Source organism: Candida theae (genome assembly GCF_024610275.1).
Source record: "Candida theae strain CBS 12239 chromosome Unknown scaffold13, whole genome shotgun sequence".
Taxonomy (NCBI): Eukaryota; Fungi; Ascomycota; class Pichiomycetes; order Serinales; family Debaryomycetaceae; genus Lodderomyces; species Lodderomyces theae.
Genome location: NW_026261362.1, coordinates 67,186 through 91,620, shown reverse-complemented (window position 1 = coordinate 91,620; position 24,435 = coordinate 67,186). Strand labels below are relative to the sequence as shown.

General features: G+C 41.7%; 9 protein-coding genes across 9 annotated transcripts; 4 read left to right on the top strand and 5 right to left on the bottom strand. All coding sequences in view use genetic code 12, as the record gives it.

Annotated features, from left to right (window-relative positions):
- Window positions 1-205: 205 nt before the first annotated feature.
- Window positions 206-889, top strand: KGF57_000734 (uncharacterized protein; the record flags this gene model as incomplete). The annotated part of the gene is made up of 1 exon (XM_051755233.1): window positions 206-889. The coding sequence occupies one exon, from the start codon at window positions 206-208 to the stop codon at window positions 887-889; it is 684 nt and encodes a 227-aa protein (XP_051610732.1).
- Window positions 890-1,295: 406 nt separating this feature from the next.
- SFH5 (Sfh5p) lies at window positions 1,296-2,474 on the top strand (the record flags this gene model as incomplete). Its single annotated transcript, XM_051755232.1, has 1 exon — window positions 1,296-2,474. One exon carries the CDS (start codon window positions 1,296-1,298, stop codon window positions 2,472-2,474), a length of 1,179 nt encoding a protein of 392 aa, XP_051610731.1.
- Window positions 2,475-3,656: 1,182 nt separating this feature from the next.
- ECM21 (Ecm21p) lies at window positions 3,657-7,562 on the top strand (the record flags this gene model as incomplete). Its single annotated transcript, XM_051755231.1, has 1 exon — window positions 3,657-7,562. One exon carries the CDS (start codon window positions 3,657-3,659, stop codon window positions 7,560-7,562), a length of 3,906 nt encoding a protein of 1,301 aa, XP_051610730.1.
- A 262-nt stretch (window positions 7,563-7,824) lies between these two features.
- On the bottom strand, window positions 7,825-11,745 carry KGF57_000731 (oxysterol-binding protein related protein; the record flags this gene model as incomplete). The annotated part of the gene is made up of 1 exon (XM_051755230.1): window positions 7,825-11,745. The coding sequence occupies one exon, from the start codon at window positions 11,743-11,745 to the stop codon at window positions 7,825-7,827; it is 3,921 nt and encodes a 1,306-aa protein (XP_051610729.1).
- Window positions 11,746-12,554: 809 nt separating this feature from the next.
- On the bottom strand, window positions 12,555-14,156 carry HEM14 (oxygen-dependent protoporphyrinogen oxidase; the record flags this gene model as incomplete). Its single annotated transcript, XM_051755229.1, has 1 exon — window positions 12,555-14,156. One exon carries the CDS (start codon window positions 14,154-14,156, stop codon window positions 12,555-12,557), a length of 1,602 nt encoding a protein of 533 aa, XP_051610728.1.
- Window positions 14,157-15,393: 1,237 nt separating this feature from the next.
- On the top strand, window positions 15,394-16,446 carry ADH2 (alcohol dehydrogenase; the record flags this gene model as incomplete). The annotated part of the gene is made up of 1 exon (XM_051755227.1): window positions 15,394-16,446. One exon carries the CDS (start codon window positions 15,394-15,396, stop codon window positions 16,444-16,446), a length of 1,053 nt encoding a protein of 350 aa, XP_051610727.1.
- Window positions 16,447-16,557: 111 nt separating this feature from the next.
- On the bottom strand, window positions 16,558-18,603 carry TKL1 (transketolase; the record flags this gene model as incomplete). Its single annotated transcript, XM_051755226.1, has 1 exon — window positions 16,558-18,603. The coding sequence occupies one exon, from the start codon at window positions 18,601-18,603 to the stop codon at window positions 16,558-16,560; it is 2,046 nt and encodes a 681-aa protein (XP_051610726.1).
- Window positions 18,604-19,887: 1,284 nt separating this feature from the next.
- OPY2 (Opy2p) lies at window positions 19,888-21,561 on the bottom strand (the record flags this gene model as incomplete). The annotated part of the gene is made up of 1 exon (XM_051755225.1): window positions 19,888-21,561. One exon carries the CDS (start codon window positions 21,559-21,561, stop codon window positions 19,888-19,890), a length of 1,674 nt encoding a protein of 557 aa, XP_051610725.1.
- Window positions 21,562-22,484: 923 nt separating this feature from the next.
- On the bottom strand, window positions 22,485-24,404 carry NOT5 (CCR4-NOT core subunit; the record flags this gene model as incomplete). The annotated part of the gene is made up of 1 exon (XM_051755224.1): window positions 22,485-24,404. The coding sequence occupies one exon, from the start codon at window positions 24,402-24,404 to the stop codon at window positions 22,485-22,487; it is 1,920 nt and encodes a 639-aa protein (XP_051610724.1).
- Between the last annotated feature and the right edge of the window lie 31 nt (window positions 24,405-24,435).

Here is a 24,435-nt window from a genome sequence, read left to right as displayed (position 1 = left end):
GTGTCACACACCAAAACAATAGAGCAATTGATTAAACGCAAATTTCCCATCTCTCCCATTTTTGACGAGTATCCACTTTTCAACCTCTACTTTTGTTTCCTGCTGTTCACACACTCAAGTGTTTATACACTGCGAATTTCCGTTGAGAAGAAAACTGTCACTTGTTTTACTTGTCGAGCAATAGCAATTTTAAAAGATTTGAATCATGGCCGGATTATTTGTATTGGGATCCACTGGCCTAGTAGGTGGTTTCGTCGTTGAAGCAGCCCTTAAATCCAAGCATTGGAACAAAATAACTACCCTCACTAGACGTGAACCAAAATTTGCCAAGGAGGATAAAGTTGAGGCCATAGTCAACACGGAAATTGACAGCTGGCCAGAAATCATCGGCAAGGTTCAACCAACTCCATATGCGTACATTTCCGCATTCGGTACAAGTAAAGCGGAGGCTGGGTCATCTGAGAATTTCAAGAAAATTGATTATTGTGACAATTTGGATGCGGCGAGAGCAGCCAAAGAGAGTGGAGTCAAGGCGTGTGTTTTGGTGTCGGCATTTGGAGCAAATTCCAAATCACCGTTCTTGTATTTCAGAAGCAAGCGGGAATTGGAAAAAGCGGTAATTGAGTTGGGTTTCGAATACACGATAATTTTGAGACCGGGCATGTTGATTGGTTTAAGAAACGGTGAATCGGATTGGGCTCATAAATTGGCCAAGTTTACTCATAATCCTATACTTTCACCTTTGTTTAGATCTATTCATGCCAGCGACTTGGGCCAGATTGCCGTGTATTTTGCTGAACGTGCTCTTAGAGGAGATTTGAGAGAGAATGTCAAGATTGTTGATGGTGGGGAATTATTGGAATTGCTTGCAAGTGAAAAGATTGCATAAGTAGAGAGAATACTATGTGAGTTGGTGTTTTAATTTTTTTTTTCTTGTTTTTTTTTCATAGTTGTTGCTACTGGGAAACTTAAGATGTGATTGTTGTGATGTGGACAAGACTGTGGTTGATTTTGATTCGGTGAGTCAGATTGTATAATTTGTAATAATATAATAGAATAATATTGAATAAGCCACTTTGGCTACGCATAGTTGGTAATCGTAAGCAGAACATCTCGTATAACGTGTTCCTGCTCTAAAGAAAAGATAATATCGGATGATATTGTAAGGAGGGGACCAAACACCGAGATGGAAAAGATAAACAAAGAAAAAACGGATTTCTCAGTTGATGTAGGTTTTCTCAACAGCTCCTATATAACTTCAAACTACCTATATACCACAGCTAATAGATGCCACCATGTCCGAAGTAGAGTCTAAGCCAAGTGAAGTAATTGACGTCAATGGTCAGGATAGCACCGTTCCACACACCACTACCACTACGGAGAAGGACACAACCAAGTCGTCCAAAGATGTCCATGCACATGAGGATGTCAAAACCTCCATCAAATCCACAGCATTAACCACCGAGCGAGCCAAAACCTTATCCAAACTCATTGACACCCTCCCACAGATACTTTGCAAATTAGATAATCCAGATTATGATGAGATTTTTGGGTATAGAATCAATACCAGCGACAAACCCCACGTTAATGTCAACATTCGTAACGAAATTTTACTCAAGTTTCTTGCTGCTGATAATTATGATTTGCAATTGAGCACTCAGCGATTGATAAAGTGTTTCAATTGGAGAAACAAGTTTCAGCCTTTACATGCGGCTTTCAAGGAGGAATTTGATCCGGAGTTGAATTCATTGGGTGTCATTACCGATTTTGCAGAAGCCAATGCCAATTTACATGTAATTACGTGGAACTTGTACGGTAATTTGAAGAATCCCAAAAAGATATTTGAAAAATTTGGCGATGGTGGTAGTCACAGCCACAGTCACGGTAATAATGTCAATGATGGTGACGACGACGACGACGACGACGACGTTGAATTCCCAGGTAGCCAATTTTTGAGATGGAGAGTAGGATTAATGGAGAAATCATTACAACTTGTTGATTTCACTCTGAAGGATAATAACAAAATTGGCCAAATTCATGATTACAACAATGTATCAATATTTAGAATAGATCGGGGGATGAAGCAGGCAACGAAGGAAATTATTGCAATATTTGGCCAGAATTATCCCGAGTTGTTGAGCACCAAATTTTTTATCAATGTTCCATTAATTATGGGGTGGGTTTTTACATTTTTCAAGACAATTAGAGTTATCAATGAGGATACATTAAAGAAGTTTCAAGTTCTGAATCATGGCAATTTGAGCGAGTTTTTGCCAAAGAGTGAATTGCCAAAACTGTATGGTGGCAGCGGCAGCCAGGAATCTAATGGCAAAAAGTCGAGCGGTGACAAGGGAGGTGACTTGTTTAGTTTGGATGTTAGTAACAGTATCAAGTTGACAGAGTACGGAGAATGTGTATTGAAACAGAAGGCTAACGATCATGCCATTAAGCATATCAATGATGAGGTTGAATAGAGTGACTGAGCTAGACAGAGTAGATGATAATTCATTTATAGACTTGTTTAGATGTACCTGTGAGTATCTTTTCTTACCTTACAGTATGAAAATTCTTTTGATATCCATCAGCAGGGAATACAATATCCGAGTCGTCACAACAACTTGTCACTATTGTTGGTTGCACTGAGACCACTTGTTATGAACTCTTCCACAATTCTGTTCCCCACAAAAAAGAGATAAGAAAAAAAAAAAAAAAGTTGCGCAAAGAATAATAAATCATATTGCAATGACCTTTGGAGACGAACAAAACTCGAAGATTCTTGGTAAAAGGGAGGGGGGGGGTCCAGATTTGTTTCCCTGTGACCACGTTCTAAAATATGGAAAATCATCGAAAACAGTTGGCGCACATTGTTATATTGTGCAACGCTGTAGCTCTTTTGTCTTTTTCAATTTTTTTCGGATATAAAGTACCCTTATCACCTTTGTAATTAGGACTTGCGCCCCAAAAGTTGGTAAAGCGGCAGCAAGGAAAACAAAAATTACGAGGCAAAACAACGGCTGTTTAAATGAAAGCTATTGTATAAGCTGAGCTTGAGTAACGAAGCGTCTGTCACTCAAACAGCTCGTATTCTTCTCTCTTTCATTTTTTGTTTTTTATTTTTTTCTTTTAGGGATGGGGGAAGGGAGGTGTCTTTACTTTGTAGTAGCAATTCTTCTTGGTATTTTGATACACGCATTAATAATAATTAATAATCAGTGCAGTCGAAGGAAACTGCTTCTTTTCTCTACCCATACATCTAGTCTCTTACAAATGGTTTGCATTGCTGAGATCGAGAGGCATGCCTTAATTACCTGCACTTGTTTCTATAGTCTAGGTAGTGTTGAGATTTTAGCAGTTGTTGAATTTGAGGTTGTTAAGGGTTGTTCGGAAAAATTCAACACAAGTGCGGGAGAGAACGATAAAGACAATCAACAGACAACAGACAACAGACAACAGACAAAAAATTCTGATTCCATTTTCTATTTTTTTGCAAGCTATATATACCAACCTGTCCAGCAACAAACACAACCCCACTGCAACATCCTTCTCATATACACGAGCTATCTATGACTCAGAATGCGCACCACCCCAGGGGGTTTAGCTTTGACAAGCTCAAAAGCAAAGTAACCCATCGCCGACATTCAAACGACTCCTCATTAATGGAGCTCGTTAGTACTCACTCTGGTAGAAGGCATAGCTCCGATCTTTCAGCCTCACTACATCACAAAGTCGACTTTTTCAAAAGCCTATCGCCCCAGAAAGAGCCTTCGCGGTTAAGAGCTACTTCATTTTCACTTGTTAATCCAGATCGCGACAACAGGGAAGTGTCGCCGCCTTTACCTTTAGGACGAACTGAGGATGACGGAGAAATGCGTTCTCGATCCCGGTCTAGATCTAGATCACACTCCGTGACCCATGGATCGACTTTGTCTCCGTCAAACTTGTTCAAACCAAAGACGAAGGACTTGGTAAAACAAGAGACCGCTTATGTAGTGCTGAAGAAGCTAGTGACTATGTTACAAGACTTGGGCCTACAAAATCCCATTCTATTAAAGACATCTACCCAAGGATCAGTATCAAAAACGATCCAGGTCTATGTTGCCAACTCAAATGACTGCATATACCTCCCGCCAGCGTCATCGGCAAGTTTCACTTATGAAGATGTCGAAAATGGTGGTGCTATTTTGACTGATGACATAGAGGGGTCTTCTCCTACAGCCACCGACAATGATACACAAGCAACCATCACAAATCATGGGGGACGCGGCACTACAGAGCAATACACAAGCCATAGCTCCTCATTGACACAGCTTGAAGATCCCGTTTCCAACACTTTATACCAACGAATGCGTTCTTTCCACAGCCCAAACTACCTTTGCACCAAGATCGATTCTGAACTTCCTATCCCCCACACTTTTGCTGTCATAATAGAGTTGGGGAAGGATTTGTCAACAGTTAAGGATTTGGCTTTTAAGTTTCAGTCAATTACTCAAATCATGTGGCCGATGGGAGACCCATACAAGGACCCTTACAACCGAGCTACAGCCAAAGAGAAGTTCAAGATTGGAACAATGCAATGGCGTACAACGTTGGACGATGCTGACTACTATATAAGTAGCTCCAATTCAAATGAAGTGAGACTGAAAAACATTGGTCCTGAAGATTTGGCCAAGCGAACACGTTCCTATACGTTGGTGGATACGAAAAATAATGATCGCTCGGATGCCAATGGCGATACCAGTTTTGGAGAAGTAGAATCTTCATCAACCTCAATCAATACCTTCTCGGGAGGTTCCCAAATGCCGAGTAACAACAACACAGAGCATAAAGCTGGTCTTTATGTATTTTTGTTGCCCATACTTTTACCCGAAAATATGCCTGCAAGTATAGTCTCTATAAATGGCTCCTTGATCCACACGCTACTGGCAAGTTTCAATAAAACAAGTGACAAATTGAATAGAAAACTAAAAGTGAGTGCGTCTTACAATGTTCCCATGGTTCGTACACCGCCAAACTTTGCCAATTCGATTGCCGATAAACCCATCTACGTCAATAGAGTATGGAACGATGCTGTCCATTACATGATTACTTTCCCACGAAAATATGTGTCTTTAGGAAGTGAACATGTTATTAATGTGAAGTTGGTACCGCTTGTGAAGCACGTTGTCGTCAAAAGAATCAAGTTCAATGTGTTGGAAAGGATTACATACGTATCCAAGAATTTGCAAAAGGAGTTTGACTATGATTCTCAGGACCCTTACAACATACATCCCAAATCAAAGGAAAACAAAGTTCGGGAACGTGTTGTTGGATTGTGCGAATTGAAAACAAAAAGCAAAAGTTCCTCTAGCACAAACGGAGATTCTTACAAGGAAGAAGTCATCAAATGCCCTGAAAATAACTTGTTGTATTCTTGTTACGAGCCGGAAAAAGATTTGGAACCTCGTCAAAGGAACCGTGGGAAAGACAATGACAAGGACAAAACAATGATTGCGACACCCTTGGATATCAATGTCGCATTACCATTTTTAACAACAAAGAGTGACAAGACATTGTTGACGTCTTCATCAAATACGGTTTTGAATGAGGATGAGTCCATTGTTGATCAGCTGCGTTCGTCGGGTGGTGCCTCTGCTTCAAAGATGCCGTCCTCGCGCCCGCGTCAGGCTTCAGTTGATGCATCTAGTAGTCCCACTTCACCAATTATTGGAGCATTGGAAACAAACTTAGCCAATGTCGATGAAATTGGTCTTCACGCTGATGTTTATAAACGCAAAGTTCAAAAGCAATCAAGACTGGGCCAACACGAAGTATCTAAATCAAACCTTCGCTCACCTAGTGTATCAAACTACTTATCCGATGACATGTCCGCAAAGAATTTGCCCCCGCAGAATATCAAAAATGGGTACACGTTAACAACCAGAGCGTTATATCCAGACTCGAATTATCGTCATATTCAAATTAGCCATCGATTGCAGGTTTGCTTTCGAATATCCAAGCCCGATCCTAAGGATGATTACAAAATGCATCACTATGAGGTTGTTGTTGATACACCTTTGATATTGTTGAGCTCAAAGTGTAATGAAGGATCAATTCAATTGCCTCAGTATGACGAAATCGACGGAGCAACAACTTCAACAGGGACGGATTTGGGAGGAGACCTATTGTCACTGCATGCAAAGACTAATGGACCAAATTATACTGGCAACGGTGTATCAATCAGGCAATGGTCTCAAAATGACGAAGATGCGGGGATCAATAGTTTTGGAGATCAGTTACCGTCATTTGAGGAAGCCATGTCCACACCAAACTCACCAAAGTCTAGAGCGATCTCGATTTCGGAGGGCCAATTGAGCAGTATACCTTCTGTTCCAACTGTACTACCCAATGAACCAGCGCCAGCTTACGATTACGAAGAACCAACAGGGCGTACGGCGGAGTCTCAAACACCACTGCTTGATTCTGTCAATATTGACGAGATTGTCAGCGAGGAACTAACAAACACCAATACAAACTCAAGCACCTCGAGCGCCGTCTCACCAACAAATTCATCTGTACATGCAGTTGGGCAACTGGCAGAAAGCAAACGGCCATCGATCAAGGAGAGTTTGTCGTTGTCATTCGCGAGACATCCAAGTGTCAGCAAAGATCACACTAGTGGTTTGACTGTGCCACCATTGGCAAATGGTGCTGTATCGTCGGCGTCGCTGTCCGCAGACCGTGAAAGCTTGGGCTTGGATGGAAGCAGTAGTAGTAATGTGTCGTTGATGGGAGCAGGAAGAGAGCCCACTGCGGATACTGTAAGCATGCAAAGTGGCAACCATAACGATGCTGCTGCGCAAGCTGGTAGTGGTGGTAGATGGACACCACCTTCATCAACAGTTCCTGATAGTAATAGCTTATCCAGTAATGCTATCGAAGGGAGTGAGACGGGTGAAGAAAACAACGACAATGACAATGACAATGACGATGAGGATGATGTTGCAGGTGACAACAGCTCTGCAATCTCTCCAAAGGGGGCAGTTTTGCCAAAGGAAGGTGTTGACCTGTCTAGCTCACTGTTGAACGCACCATACCAGAGCCGATTAGATGAGGTGATATACAACAATGGAGATGCAGAAGAAGAGGATGAAGAGGATGATTTTGATGACGATGAAGATGACGATGAAGATGACAGTGATGATGGAAACATGAGTGGAAATGGCTCTGATCCTGAAGATGACGATTTGAACAGCTTGGAATTACAAGAACGGACATTTGATCAACGATTGCCGCTTTTGCATCATTTCAGTACGGAAACTATTCGCACTCAGTCGTTTAACAAGCAACTGCCAAATGCACTTCATTTAAACCGAACTACGTCAAGTACCAATGCAGCCCAATATGCGGGAGGAGGAGGGGCTGATAGTAGTAGTTTTGCATCATCGTATTCACCGTTGCCTACTCCACTGGCTACCACTGTCACGGCGAATAGTTATTTTTCACCAATGATGGGCGGAGCATCTTCTTCGGTGCTGAATTCTCCCAAGTATAATGTTGTGAAGAGAGAACAGGCTGATGAATGATGATGTTGTTTGATTAGCAAACAGACAATTAATTCTTTAACAGTTCATAGAGATTGTAACAATTCTGTAAAGCTCAAAACTACAACGAAACTACTTTCCCGTTATGTATGTGCATATATAGCCTTTTTTTTTTTTTTTCTTTTAGAGGTTATTCTGATCGTGAGAAGAGGATATTAGTCATCAATGTCACAGGTATCCGTAAACATAATAAAACAACATCTGTATAAAATTTAATCTAACTAAAACGTCAACACCATCTTTTCTAAAAAATGTCACCCGTATCTCCCAACTTGTGCTCTTTACGAGCAGGCCAATACTTCCCATTATACTCCCAATACAGCTCACCGGTGACAGGGTGCTTCTTCTTAATGAACCAGTTGGGCACATACGTAATCTTATTCTCTTCACGATACTTTCTAGCTTGTCGCTGCTTCACCTCAACCCGATGTTTTTCATCAGCGGCACGATCGTATAATCCATTCTCCATATCTCTTTGATCAGGACGTAATCTGGTATCGGTTGGAGCCAACCATGGTTTCAATTTATCGTCAATACCATTCAAAGTTAAGGCAAATTGTGTCAAGTTGAATGGCACTTTTGGTCTTGGTGCAACTTGCCAAACCAAGAATTTGGATCCAGAGTAAGGGTCAGTGGATGTAATGCCGGATCCTGCTTTGCTTGGGTCTTCCATAATGGACATTTTTCTTGTGTTCCCCAGTGAGTCCAATTGATCTTGATTGATCTTTTTGGCAAAAATCTTGGAATTCCAGTGTCCTCCCAACGCCCATTGTGGTGTTCCATTTCTATCCAACGCCTGTCCAGATAACTGATAAGCAGATGAGGCTCTCCAACCACGCTGCTTCATGTCCACGACTATCTTATCACCAGTGGTGTGATTTTCAACAATCATTTTACCATAGTTGTCAACTGTTGGATTACCAACCATGATACCAACAACAGAAGTATTGACTTTCTTCCAACTGTACAACTCTTCAGCAACGATGTTACCATTCTTATCCTTGACTCCATTATTAGGCCTCACCACGCAAAACATTTTTCCCAAATGCTTGAAATCAAACGAACGTCCATAAAATTTGGAGTCAACAGCATTTTCTCCATAGTATTCCCATTTGGGTGAAGTAGCATGACATGCACTGATAGGAGGATGATGGCTAACTTGCTCAACAACCAACCTGTAATTTTGGTCGGGTCTAGAGTACTCAAACGTTTCTCCCAAAAGTGGGTTGAATGGTTTGGCAATTCTGTCAATTGTTGATGAATATTCTGTTGCGGCAAAAGTAGCAACGTAAATTAACCTCAAGGTAGAGTCATCATACCCCGCAGCAGTGTTCAAAAGATCATTGTATTCAATGTCCTCGGCTAATCTTTGAAGTAAAGATGTGGGTTCATTAAAGGAAACGGGCAACGTCATTTTTGTCATATCCTTACCAATCATTGACTTGAGAATTCCCCATAATCCAACTTTAGGTCTGTTATCCTCATCCAACGCCAACTTCTTTCTTGGTGGGTTTTCATAGCCCAAAAACGAACCTTCCTCTTGAAGTTCACGATTGATGGCTCTTTGACTTTCATTGAGCTCCTCATCACCAGGCACAGCTTGTCCAGTCGATTTTGGTGTTCCCTGAGGAGGTTCGTCAACCTTGGTTTCCTCTGTTGGTGCAATCAGCTCGGAGCCCTCTGGTACTTCGTTAGGGCCAACTTCTTGCTCCAGTGGTGGCGGAGGGTGGTGATGATCGGCGCCAGCGGCTCCTACAGCAGCGGCTCCTGCTCCAGCCCCAACGGCAGCTTCAGAGGGATGATGTGGTTCTTGCCTTTCAGCAGTTATAGACTGCTCTGGCACGTGCTCGCGTTGCTGTGGTGCTTGTCCCTCCAATGGTTGTTGGGCATGTTGTTCTGCTGGGGGTGCAGCTTGCTTAGAGGTGCCTGGGTGTTCCAAATCCTCAGCGTGCAACCTTTCATCACTTTGAGCAATTTCTCTTGCATCTTCACCTCCCAATTGCAGTTCCTCCTCTTCAAATTCGTCCGCATCAAAGAATTCGTCGTCAGAATCATCACCCAACAATTCATCAATCACACCATTGTCCAAGTCATGTGGTGGATGATTCGTAGCATCAATTTGAGCTTGGGGATTACGTTGTACTTCACCCAATTTGGAGTCAATTTGGTCGACTTGGGCTTCGTCCGGGTTCTTGCTCAAGATTTCACCACTGGCAACACCAATGGCATTTCCATCATTGGCGTTATTTGTTGCAACCGGTGACAAAGTACCTGCAGTGTCTCCACCAGTAGTTGCTCTACCAGACAAGTATTTTCTCAATTGTTTTCTTTGTCCTTGGAACACAGCTAGCTTCTCTTCCCTAGCTTGAATTTCCAGTTCCAATTGCCTAATAGATTTTTCCCACAACAGATTAACCTCCAATTGTCTGTCCAAGTTCCTTCTTAATCTCGTATCTCTAGCTTCAATGTTGTAATTGTATTTGCCAAGTAATTCATTAATTGCATGGATGGTATTGTTTCCCACAATACAAACCTCAGCCTGCTTCGAGTTTGGCTGGAAAGTATCGCTATTCATAACCTGACCAAACAATTCCAACAAGGAAGACAACTCAACTTGCAAAGCTCTTCTCGAGGCAGCAATTTCGTCGTTTAAGTGGTCAACTTCATGCTCATTTTCAACGTCACTTTCTTCATCATCTGGCTCGGTTCCGTCGGCATCGTAATCAAAGTCTTCTTGATCACCCCCGATAGCACTGTATTGATCATCGATGCTTGCTCTAGAAGCCGGATTGCGAGTGCTTCCACTAGGAGACCCCAATGCTGAGTCGGTACTGGCACGAGAGTTGCTAAAACCTGCACCTGACTTGTCAAAAGCGGCATCACCAACTGATTCCTTCGATGCTTGACTAGTATCGCGCTTGTGTTTATTTCTTCCTGGAATTCTAAGTCTATGTTTCTTTTTTTCCAGGTATTCAGGTTCATCAGCAATTGAAGAATCATCAAACTCTTCGGCCGAAACACCTTCACTGGCCGTAGTATTTGCTCTGGAGGGACGTTTCTTCTTGATGTTATCCTTGGCTATAGTAATGGCATTTTGTAAAGTCCATACCCATCTATTGGTTTCGATTGGATGGTTAGCTTTCAAGTGCCATCTCAACCCATTCTTTCCATAAATTTCAAACTTCATCTTCTCTGAAGAATCGAGATGTAACGTGGCATATCCTAAATTGAGTGAGCCACGACAGGAGTTGATTGTGTCGTCCTGGTTCGTGTAGTACGACAAAATTCCATTCTCATCCAAGACAAAATATCTCAACTTGTAGCCACCTGCAAAGTTGGTCCATTTACGTAAATAACCCTTGTAAACAGGGGCATTACCAGTCTTGATAGCCGAGGTGGTACTAGCAACTGGATCCATAATGGTTTGATCGTGAGTGGCAGCTTTAATCAATTTTTTCAACGGTTCATCTTTGGGGTTGACCAAATCGATTGGTAATTTTCCATGTCTATCTCTCTTGAATGGGTCACCGCCATGTTTCAAAATCCAATCACACATTTGCAAGTCATCCTTCTTGATAAATTCGTGCAAGACAGTGTTGCCTGATTCAGGGTCGGCACCATTAATATCCAACAACTCCGAAGCTCTTGGATTCAAAACCAACAACCTTTCCAAATTATCAAAATCTCGATTACTGAAAAACTGTCTCAATTGAGTGGCTGACCTTTCCACAAATTTTGCACGCTCAAACTGCATCAATTGTGCCAAATTCAAATTCTTGCATAGTTCAACAGGTTGTTTCTTGTCCAAATTGACAATTGTGTCATTGATGTCGGGCAAGGATAAAAGATACTTGACAACATCTTGTCTCGAGGCAATGGCAGCCAAATGTAATGGTGTGTTTCCCTGAGGATCTTGTGAATTAATGTCCAAGCCATACTTCTCAGCATGGTCCACCAAGTATTGTATTGTTTGCAACGTAGCAACTTGTACAGCATAGTGCAAGATAGTCTGTTTTAATCTACTCAATTCCTGGTTTTGGATTGTTGTTTTAGAAGACTTGATTTCTCCAATGATAGTATCAATCTTGGAAGTGTCACCACTTCTCAAGGCATCCAAAAGTTTCAACCGGAGCAAGGATGCAGTCACTGGTGATGATTCAGTCATTGCTTGATCAATAATGTAATTAGCAATGATGTGGGTCGAGGCTATGTTGTTACGTATTCGTATATGTGTACTGAGACCAAAAGTAGTTTGGTTGTGTATATGTGATGAATTGGGTAGATTTTTGTAGTTGTAAGCTTAAAAGGTGATTTGCTATAATATTTATCAACAGCTAATTATTAGTTTATTAGTTGCTGTGCTGAGTTGTGCTGAATTGTGTTGTGTGTGGTGTCACAAAATATGAGAGACAGAAAAACAAAAAAATTAAAATTAAAATTAAAATTAAAATTAAAACACAAGTGAAAAGGGAAAATTGGGTGCTCTTTTGTTTTTTAATTTCTTTCTCATTAATCTCTGTATAACAAAACATGTATATATATAGACTTTCTGAATGCTCTGTAAAGAGATGATACGTTTCCAAAGTCGAAATTATCCTTACGTTCCTTGATTTCTGTATTTGCATGGTAAACTGAAATCAGTAATAGCAACTGAGAGAGCGCGATTGAAATGTAGACGTCATAGTAAAGAAGTAAGTGGCTTATTTTTTGTCACACAAAATGTAAAATTTCAATTTCATTCCCTCAAAAATTCGCGGAGATTACGCTAAAGGACATAACCTTTTTTTTCTTTAATCCGCTACCTACTCATGACGCTCCATTCGCTTTTCGACATTTGGATCTGATGCTGGAATAAGCTCTTTGATGACGCGAATCTGCAATTCTTGACAACAATAGCTGGTTCAGTCTTACTCGTAAATTGGATAGTGTTTAGCATTGCTGGAAAAATTGGGCGGGGAGAAGGTACCCTTTTGGTTACATGAGTTTGACAGCATCAGTGAAGGAATTACTCACACAATCGGGCACACCTATTCCCTCAGCAAACACAGTTCCACCAAATGACAACTTGTAATGCTCTTTTTCCACTAAGTCGAGCACGTCCTGTTTCAACTCTTGGTATCCTAAATTATACTGTGGTATGCAATCTCTGTGCAAGGAGCAGCTTACAACTATATCATCATCACCAATTGAATCCACTTGTAACTCTTGACCCTCTTCAATGATTTTGAGATTATATTTCGACACATCCACATTCAACTTCTCCTGCAACACATCTAGAACAATTTTCAAGTTTAGTTTATTGGAAGGGATATTCCAATGGTTGTAATAATGACCACCCATCATCATAGTAATCTTGTTGTACTCTCCAGAAGGAGTGGTCTTTTCCTTATTGAACAAACTTTGTACATGATTTTCAATATCTGAATCGTAAATTACCCCAAGTAATGCTTGTGCGTTATTCTCTATGCTCAAATGACGTGGCCTCAAAAACCCAAACCCTGGTTTATCCTTTGGCAATAATATCGGTTTCTTGGTGTATACATTAGTCAAAAAGATACTCACATATGATACACCTTTGAGTTTGGAGACTAACAGGTCACTCAGTTGAATAGATTGGGCAAGTGAGTGAGTGTTTATCGTACTTCTAATATGATCGAAAGATTGTCCATTAACTTGCCCCAATTTAGGATCACATTCATTGACTGGAGTATCGTAATGGATTTCGGTGTTTGTATTATACTCCAAGTACTGAGCCAAATACTTTGGCAAAGTTTCCATACCATTCTTGAGTTTAATCATGGGAAATGATTTGAGGTTGCTTTGCAAAGTTGGCAAATTGGCTTGCGGTGAAATCAACTTTTCATATAGCTCCAACTCCACAGAAGGCGGCAGTTTATTTGGCTTCTTGCTCTTGATCATGGACTTGAAAACATGTTTTATAACTGACCCAGATTGAGTTTCAATATCTTTAAGGAATGGCATTACACTCTTTATACTCAACTTGCCAATATCACCAGCATATACACCGTGTATTATCGCACTGGCAACGTTTTCAGTCAAAACCGTGCTCCCAAATCTCCGTCGAAAAAATTGTTCCACTGTTTCGTCATGGCTCAGTGATTTTACAAACGGCTCCTTGATCAACCCAGAGATCAAGCTCCCATCGAGACACTGCACACGTTTGAAAAAATCAACTGCTGTCGTGAACGAGTTAGGCACTTGAACAATCTCACCCTGTGCATCAGTGATGTATTTCCTATTAGCCTTGCTAGATTTGTGGATAACTTCAACTTCATCGTGCAAGTTCAAATTTCGTAAGATATCAATCATAAACAAACTCCCATTCTTGACTCCGCGCAAAGTTCGTGGTCCCTTTTCCAATATTATAGACTCGTGGCTATCACTGACGAGTAGACGGGGCAGACACATCCACCCACCTGGTCGGTTAGACTTTTCAAATATTTGAAAGCTGAGATCCGGTCGCAATTTGCTCAAAAAGTATGTGAATGTGAGTCCCAGGATTCCTGCTCCTAACATGGCTACTGTCGCATTCTTCGGTAGTGGTTGTAATGACATATGAGGTGGTTAGTATAAATCAATGTCTGGGGTTTTTTTTTTGTGATCGGCCTGTGGCGTACTCAAGTATCCCCTCCAGGTAACGACGAATGTTGCCTTTTGCAGCACGTTTGATCTTTTGCCTTTTTCACCTGTTTTTTTTTTATTTTTTTTTTTTTCGTTCATCGAATGACATTCGACCGACCAGTAATCATGTCAGAATATCTTTCAAGATTAAGAATGCATAAAATACCACAGCAAATAACCGATGATTCAATTCAAATATTATGCTTAGCAAAGCGCCACTCTTTAAGACTGCAATTGTGCGAGCGTAAAAGTCCAAAGAAGACTCCCTCACGAGTCTTTAAAATCAATGGTTTGCGCTAACATTTACACCGGAAATTCAAGTCAATGGTTGTACTGCATCTTCATCTATCAATTCACACTTCACGAGCATGTATGTAGAGAAAATTTTAGCAAGCCAATGCGTCTCATGAACCTCTTGGAAGTACTCTCAGCTTCACGGCAAATGGTTCATTATGTACATGTCAAGAACAGTTACACACAAGAGAAAGTTCATTAGCAGTATCAAGGGCATATCCAAATCCGATAGCCAAACTTTACACTAGTAAACGAACTTTGGACATGAATCTCTTCTTGCATCTACGATTTCTTCGCCCTGTCCTTTTCCCCACAAAAAAAACACATTACACAAACTTCCAAAGCAAGCGCGGAGGAGATTGATATCTGAATGAGTACATCTAGCTCAGATGCCTAGTTACTAACGATCTACAATGTGCGTGTGTGCGTGTGTGCGTGTCTGTGTGCTGGAGGGGGGGGGGGGGGTAAGTGCTATGGATTAGCACCACTCGAGTATGCTACTGCGAGGCAACTTCCCCTGTAACTCATGCATAGCACTATAAGTCCGGTGACAATTTGTCACCCACCAATAAACTCCGAATATTGACAATTTAAAGTATACTCCCCGCATTTTGATAACTCCCCATGAGATTTAATGGAGGGTCGCTCCCCCACCCCCACCCCCACTTTGGCAGCTTCCCCAAGAAATCAAGGGGGTTTGTCATATCGATTGGTTTTACAGCTGACACCACCCCCACAGAATTCCTTATTCCCTGCAAAGGTATAAATGCGGCAAATAGTCTATCGTTTGCTGCCAGTGTACTCAATACACCTTGCATGAGAAACTACTCCACAAACAGCACCCTCCATTCTCAAACTACCATCACTACGATCCCCAATGGCAGTTGAAATCCCCAAAACTCAAAAGGCTGTTGTATACGAAACCAACGGGGGTCCATTGATCTACAAAGATATACCAGTGCCCCAAATCAAACCAACTGAGATTCTCGTCAACATCAAATACTCAGGTGTATGTCATTCCGATCTTAGCGCATACAAGGGCGCGTGGCCCGTCCCGTACAAACTCCCTCTTGTTGGCGGTCATGAAGGTGCAGGAGTCGTGGTTGCAGTAGGGGACAATGTCGAAGGATGGAAAGTCGGCGACTTGGCCGGTGTCAAATTGATCAATTCAACATGTTTGAACTGTGACCATTGTCAACAGGGCAATGAAACTATATGTGCAAAGACGTCATTGAATGGTATCACTGCTGATGGAACATTCCAGCAATACTGCGCTACTGATGCCATCCAAGCGGCAAAATTACCTCTGGATATCGACTTGAAATCAGTGGGGCCCATCTTGTGTGCTGGAATCACCGTTTACAAAGGGTTGAAATCGTCAGAAGCAAAACCGGGTCAGTGGGTTGCCATTTCCGGTGCTGCTGGTGGTTTGGGATCTTTGGCAATCCAGTACGCTAGAGCTTTGGGGTTGAGAGTAGTGGGGATTGATGGAGGTGGGGAGAAGGGCAAGTTTGTGAAAAGTTTGGGTGCTGAAGCATACGTTGATTTCACCAAGTCAAAAGACATTGCCAAGGATATTGTCGCCATCACTGGTGGCGGGGCCCATGCTGCTTTGAACGTGTCTTCTTCTGAACAAGCTATCCAGAAAAGTGTCGAGTATGTGAGACCTAATGGGACTGTTATCTTGATTGGGTTGCCGGCAAATGCTAAAGTTTCACTCGATATTTTAACCACTGTTGTGAAGCAAGTTACTGTGAGAGGCTCGTATGTGGGTACGAAATGGGACACTACCGAAGCTGTGGATTTTTTCCATCGAGGCTTGGTCAAGTGTCCAATCAAAGTTGTCAGTTTAAAAGAGTTGGAGCGGGTATTTAAAGAAATGGAGGATGGTAAGATTCTAGGCAGATATGTCCTTGAACTCGAAAATTGATAAAACACAAATAAAAAAGAATTCTATATTTAAATCAAATTGTTTTAACTAAACTGATGACATAGACCACTATAAAAGTGAGGGTAAGATGATAGTCCTCTTTCTTCTTCTCTATGGCAACTCTTCAAAAGCAGTGTGCAATGGAGAGTAAATCTTCTTTCCTTCGTAGAATTTGATAGTTTGTTCAGCTCTCTTGGCAATTCCTTCTGGAGTGAATTGGAAAAACTTGTACAAGTCACCGGCTTTACCTGAAGCACCAAATCTGTTCAATCCAAATTGTTCGTGAGAATATTTGGACCATCCAAATGACGACAAGACTTCAACAGACAAGATTGGAACATTGTCTGGCAAAACTTCCAATCTGTATTCAATTGGTTGCTTGTCAAAAGTAAAGAAGTCGGTAACTGAAACAACTGCAGCCTTGACACCCTTCTTTTCCAACTCCTTGGCAGCGTCAATGGAGATGGAAACTTCGGAACCAGATGAGACAATAATGATGTTTGGGTTTTCTTGTGGCCAGACGGTGTAAGCACCCTTCAATGCCTTTTCAATACTAGAATGCTCCAAGTGTGGGACTCCTTGTCTGGTCAAAGCAATGACGGTTGGGTGGTGTACACCTTCAATGGCTGAGATGTAAGCAGCAGAGACTTCGTTACCATCAGCTGGTCTCCAAACTGACATGTTTGGAATAGCTCTCAAGTGAGCCAAAGTTTCAATAGGTTGATGGGTTGGACCATCTTCACCCAATCCAATGGAGTCGTGAGTGGCAACGAAAAAGACACCGTGGTGGGACAAAGCGGACAACCTAACGGCACCAGCAGCGTAAGAAACAAAGTTCAAGAAAGTACCACCATAATTTCTGTAGTTGGCACCAAAGGCATCAATACCATTCATGATGGCAGCCATACCGTGTTCTCTAACACCATATCTGAGGTATCTACCGGCATAGTTACCCAAATCAGTCGATGGTGGTTGGAAATCAACAGAGTTGGCGGCTCTGGTCAAGTTGGAACCAGTCAAATCAGCAGAACCACCAATCAATTCAGGAATAATTGGGTACAAAGCATCAAGAACGTTTTCCGACAATTTTCTGGTAGCGGCAGCCTTGTCCTTGGAGGTGTAAGTTGGCAAAGCCTTCTTCCAGCCGTCTGGCAACTTACCGTCCAATCTTCTTTGGACTTCAGCACCTTCCTTTGGATATTTGGCCTTGTACTCATCAAACAACTTCTGCCAAGCTTTTTGTTCCTTCTTGTTCTCTTCAACCTTTTCAGCAAAGTAGTTGGCCACTTCATCAGGAATGAAAAAGTGTTCCTCAGCATCGAAGCCATAACTCTTCTTCAATTGTTCAAGATCTTCTGTCTTCAATGGAGCACCGTGAACCTTTCCAGTACCGGCAATTTCAGAACCGTATCCAATAGTGGTCACCAATCTGATCAAAACGGGAGCACCTGTGATCTTCTTGGCTTCATCGATAGCATCGGAAATAGCTTCAATGTTGGTGTTGGCATCGTGGACTTCCAAAACCTTCCATCCGTAAGCCTTGTATCTTTCTGGAACGTTTTCCGTGAATGCACAAGCGGTATCACCGTCAATTGAGATTCTGTTGTCATCCCAGAATGCAATCAAGTTGTCCAATTGCAAGTGGCCAGCCAAAGAAGAGGTTTCAGATGAGATACCTTCCATCAAACAACCGTCACCGACAAAAACGTAAACTTTAGAATCTGAAATTGGGAATTCTGGTTTGTTGTAGGTGGCGGCAAATTGCTTTTGAGCAATAGCAATACCCACAGCATTGGAAATACCTTGACCCAATGGACCACTGGTGACTTCAACACCTGGGGTGTCCAATCTTTCTGGATGACCAGGAGTCTTGGAGTTCAATTGTCTAAATTGCTTCAAATCATCAACGGTCAAGTCATACTTGTACAACACCAACAATGAGTACAACAAGGCACAAGCGTGACCATTGGACAAAACAAATCTGTCTCTGTTGATCCATTTAGGGTCTTGTGGGTTGAACTTCATTTTCCTGAACAAGGCATGGGCAGCTGGAGCCAAACCCAATGGAGCACCTGGGTGACCTGATTGGGCGGCATTGACGGCATCAATAGACAAGCCTCTGATAGTACTAACGGATAATTTATCAATTGCAGACATGGTGATTGAATAGTTCTAGTAGTAATGAATACAATTGAACCTTTTGTAAAGGAAGAAAGAATGAAAAGAAAGAAAGGGGAAAAGAATGAAAGAAAAAAGGGGGGGTGAAAGTATTTTAAAAGCACAAGGTTATATATATAAAAATTATAGATTTTTGTTGGTTATTGATGCTGATTGAAACACTAAAAAAAAAAAAAACAAAATCAGCAAAAGAAAAAAGAGAAAAAGTGAGAAGGGCGTGCGCAAATGTCAATTAGCAGTTTCATTACACAATACTACACTTACTAAGCTATTATACATGTAGAGCAATTAAAATTTCGGTTTTTGTCTCTTGAGCTTTTGGCTAAACTCCGGGAAATACGCAATGAGAGCCTTCATTTCGAGCTTTTTTCCCTGTAGAGCAAAGACATTGGTTCAACTGTACTGTCATCATGTTGCATTTTCGATGTAATGTTTCTGTTGTCTAGTTCTACATTAAACATTACTGTGTACTTTGATACATTAGGGGTGGCAAACAAATTGCAACCATATGACATAATTTTGCATAACTTTTTTGAATAAAGTAACTTGAACCCCCATCTGAAACACTCATACAAGTCATTCGTTCATTTTTCCTGTCAACACCAAACGTCTCTTGAAGCTTAACTCATTGATCTGAGTGAATTGAGTATGGCAACTTATGCCCTGAATTGCCAACGTACGGATCCTCACCGATATCGGAAACAGTTCACGCTTGTGCCGCACCATGTATTTCCGTGATTATTTTTTTTTTTTTTACATTCACACAAGTGCACGTGACTTATCTGATTTTTACTCATTTTCTTGCAAGAGATTCATTTCCATTCAATGTCAACCCTTATAACATCCGTTTGAAGTTCACTTGTAGTCCAAGTCACTGAAATATATTCAGCTACGGACAGAGTCGTTCGGTATTGCGACTTAGACGATTTGGATGATCCAACCACATCAAAGACTACAAATTGACACAATCCCAGACCCAAGCAAAATTGATCCCCCCAACAAAAAAAAAAAAAAAAAAAAATTATAAAAAGGTTGAAAAAAAACAGAAACCAATACTGGAGATGTCAGACCCTACCTATGAAACGAAAGTCTGCTTGCACTGATTTTCCCGGTAGTACTGTGCTTTCTTTTTTTTTTTTTTTTTTCTTTTTTCCTTTTTTAGGTGTGCTGTCTCTCTTTATTACATTTCCGGATTATCGGATTAAAACTCCGCGATACCGCATTGTACAATCTTTCTAACATATCGTTTATTTCTACAATTGTCTAAACACTACCATCAGCAAATGGACTACCTTTCCGATTAGACTCATCAAAAGCAGCAGCATTTGACGGCGACGAGGCAGAATTGTCATCAAAGCCAATATCAAACAAAAACGACCCCACAGTAGACCAGGCATCTCTATTCGAGTCATGATCACTATTATACTGCATCATGCCAGTAGGAATATGGGACACGTTCAGTGAGGAAGAAGAGTGATTCATCAATATCTCCCGGTTTTGAGGTAGACTACTTGAGGTATGGTCAAAACTTCTCATTGTTGTTCCTTCAACATCAGAATGACTGATACTCTTTTTGTTCAATTTCTTTGTCGATGTGGCTCTTGTGATCTGGCCAATATCCGAATCGACATCACTATCATCAGTCTCATGTAACACTTCAGAATCAAAGCCATGATGGGAAGTAGAAGCGTATGCACCTGCTACGCTTTCCCCGTTCAAATAGGCATCTTCGTCCTCATCGTCATCTTCCTCTTCCTCTTCCTCAATTTTGTCTACATTGACCAATTTAGGCTGCGCTTTGATTGCAGTCATGGTAGCTGGAGAAGGAGAACTACCGTTGCCACCATTTTCGCCAACAGACGCACCCACCGCCTGTCCGTGATTACCAACTGCATTTTCTCCAACAATACTGGCGTTTTCAATTGTGTTCAAATCAGAAAATAACGAATCTGAATCGTATGAATATAAAGACCCCGTGTTGTTTCTCGTAGGTCTGACTGTAACACCTGGTATATAAGCAATAGGCAAAATGTTGGAAGCATTCGATATCGAAGTTGCAACAGAGCTTCTGTGCGATTGGTTCAGGTACACCAAATTGCCTGCCCCATCTGTGGTGGGCACTTGTAATTGCTGGTGCTGCTGCTGCTGTTGTAAATTTGCTTGCTTGACAATCTTTTGTTGCCTTGCTCGCCTCTGTTGAGCTGCCAATTGCTGTTGTTGTTTTGATTTCAGTTTGAGGGCATTTGGACGAGTAAATGATTCGTACGAAGATATCCGCCTCTTTGCTTTAGCTCTAGCTTCACCTGAAAGGACTCTACGTGCAGGCGGTCGTTGTGGTGCAGCTGGGCCAGCAGCTACTCCAGTTTGTGCCCCATTTGGTCCCGCTGGTCCACCAGATGTAGCAGCATCCTTGCCAAAGTGAGCATTCGTGGGTGAGCCTCCGCCATTACCTTCACGCTGTACAGCTCCAGGAAAATGAGACTCTGTGGGACTAAACTGCTGGTCCAGAACGTTTGACCGCGAGTTATTTGCTCCTCTACTTGCCAAGCTCAGCAACGCATACCCACCACCTTTATCGGAAACAAACCCATCAGTATCTTCATCATGATAGCTGTCGTCGTATTCATCATCCAAAACAACCGGCGGTTTCTTCTTGAAAATGCGGAAATAGTAGTACAACGCACCTACCAAGGCAATCAATACAACTCCACCAATAACCCCACCAACTATGGCGCCAGTGTTTGTTTTATGCAGAATTTGTTGGGGTCTGCATTGGTTATAAGCACATTTCTCACACGTTTGTGCCACTTGGACACATTCTTCGTTCTTGCTGGGGCATGTACATTCAGATAGAGCAGGGCAATTAGTGACACACCCGTTGTCGTCTCTCTGTACTAAGTGCACGTAATCAAATATATGTGATCCTGTTAGCGTCATACCGTCCAGCTGAGTTAACTCGATGAGTCTATGGCGCGGAAAAGGGGGGTGGAGAGAGACCAGTCTAGATTTGTGAGTAGATGTGGTAGAAAGTGGCTCTGATGAAGTGGCTAGCTAATGGTGATAAGTTATTGTTGTATATATTGTAGTTTATAGTAAATCTTTAAATCAAAGGGATTATCGTTTCTTCTTTAACAAGGCTCTGAAATAAAGAAAAAAAAATAAATTAAAATAAAAGAAAATCATAAAAGAATTTACCATAAACACGAGAATTACAAAATGAATTTGAGAGAGGGGGGGAATGGAGCACACGAAATTCAAATAGCAGTAGAGCTTTCAGCACCATTAGATCAAGACTCTCTAAACGGAACCATCTGTGTACTGCTGCACTCCTCTATTCACGCTAGCTGAGTCTTACACAGAACTGATACCTGGTTCCCCAATCTCTCTCTCTCTCTCTCTTTCTTGTGCTGCGTAGAGATTCGTCAAAATCGACGTTTTTGTGCAATGAAACAATAATTCTCTTTTTCAGCGAAATTGAAGAAGGCTCAGATCTAGAACATACACACTCTTTGTTCTTTTAACTTCCTACATCAAGTTGCAATAGCCAAACACTTCTAATGCCTGTCAAAGACATCATTTGTGCATTTACTCATGAGCTACTTTTATCTCTTCCATTCTTCATTACGTTAAACACATCCAACTTTCTCTACTGCTTGCAGCACCACTTCGCTCAACCCCCCTCCCCCCTTTCGAATTTAAAAATATCAAAAGATACATATATTATCACACAGGCTATATTTACAGCACATTGCGAACTACGCTATTTAAATATTCACGAGTAAAAAAAAAATACACTTTACTTCTAGCAGTAACTAGGCCATATACATGTACTGCACCAGGTAAACTCAAGCCCACCTTTTTTACACTTTCTTCAGGTTGACATTTCTAACAAGCCAAGTTTTCTCATCAAAGTATTTCTTAAATTGAGCATCACCATTGGGTTCAGCCTGAGGCTCCACAGAATCTTCCCTCTGAAGCAACATCAGCAATCTCTTTGACCCAGATGGCTTTGTTTCCTTTTTGGAAAACCATTGACCAACTTCAGTGTTGAAAACCCATCCTCGGCTCTTCAACTCATTTGCCGCATTGTACTTGGCAAAATTATCAATGCCCTCACTGTAATAAAAACAAAAGAATAGCGTATCATCATCAAATTTTTGCATGTAGTGAACAGAATTCAACTCAAACATTGGCTCTTGAGGATAATCAATCAGCGAAGGATGCACATTCAATGGCACATATTGACGTGGCTTCTCTGCGTCGAACGAATCCGGACAGTTTAGCAAGGATGACTCGAGTAAGTTGCCAATTGACTGGATAGGTAATGGATCGTTTAATCGACTATTGGTTATAGTCATCAACAAGTTGAAAGAATCACCCAAACCTGAATCATAGTTAGAAACCAACGAAGTTTGCGAGTTGTTTGACAACTTCTTTTTCAACTGCTGTGTTGTGCGCTGATCAACATCGTTCGGTGTTGGCTCGCTTGTAAGTGGAGACGCCGACAGCGACCGTACAGATGCAAGAGGCTGCCCAAATCCCGGAGGTGGCGCTTTGCTAGGTGTACTAGAAGCAGTGGAACCAAGTGCTGTGGCAAGAGGTACATTGTTGTTTGATTTAGGGGTGTTGTTGGAGCTTGATGCAATGTTGGGTAAGGGAGTTGTCGTGCTCGATTCATTTGTGGTTGCCGCTTGCGCTGCTTTAATCACACTCGAGTATGAGTTTGCACTTGTAATTGGTGGAGGCGCAGGCACCACATTCATTGGCTTTGTTTTCTTTACAGGCGTGTGGGCTGCAGTACCATTTGCATCCGCTTTTGCACCACCACTAGTACTTGAATGTGCATGCCCATGTACATGTGCGGCATCAGAAGACGACGATACCGAGCCTGACTTTGTTTGATGTGATGGTGCCACTGAGGAAGAAGCCGAAGATTGAGTAGCCCTAGTGGGTTCCGATTGCTGTTGACCCAATTGCTGAAGCTCTAATCTCTTTCTTTCCTCCTCTTCAAATGATTCCGCCGCCATCTGAGCCAAGCTTCCCTCCACTTCCAAATCTTCTTCGTCTTCATCGGCAACCTCTAATTGATCATAAAATTCGTCATACTCGACGTAATCCTCATCTTGATTCATTTCAACATAGTAATCCAAATCGTCTTTAATGTCATCAATCTTTGCTGGATCCAAACGGTCATTTTCTAAATTATCCAACACTTCCTCCAATTTCTCAACATGAGTGTTATTTCGATCTATTTTGTACTTGATGTCTTCTATCGAACTTTGTACCGAATATCCACCTTTTTTCTTCAGTTGGGCTCCAAGTGAGTCCAACTCCTGATCCAATTCCTCATTCTGATTCGTCAACAGTTCAATCACCCCTGTAATATAATCACACGCCTCTTGCAACTTCTCTACATCGCCGAACCGAGACAGTTTTTTGGCTTCTCGTTGTAGCTCCAACCCTTCATTTGAAAATTGCTTGATTTTGGATGACTTCTCCAACTCTTTGAATATATCCATCGAGTGCTCAATCTTTGTACGATTCTCTTGTAGCAAAGACTTGTCTAGCTTTATGCTACTATCGCCCAACCATATTTTCAATTGATCTCGAGATCTTTGTAATTTCTTCAACTCCTTTTTCAAATCATTCTCCAACTTGTCCCTTTGGGAAGGAACCTCACAATTTTGCATCTTCTCCTTAGTGTCATCAAACGCCGCAAGACCTTCTGCGATCTTCTTATTGACCTTGTCAAACTCCTGCTGTAGTTTTCTAGCACTCATGATGAGGTCGATGTGTGCTTGTGTGTGTCTG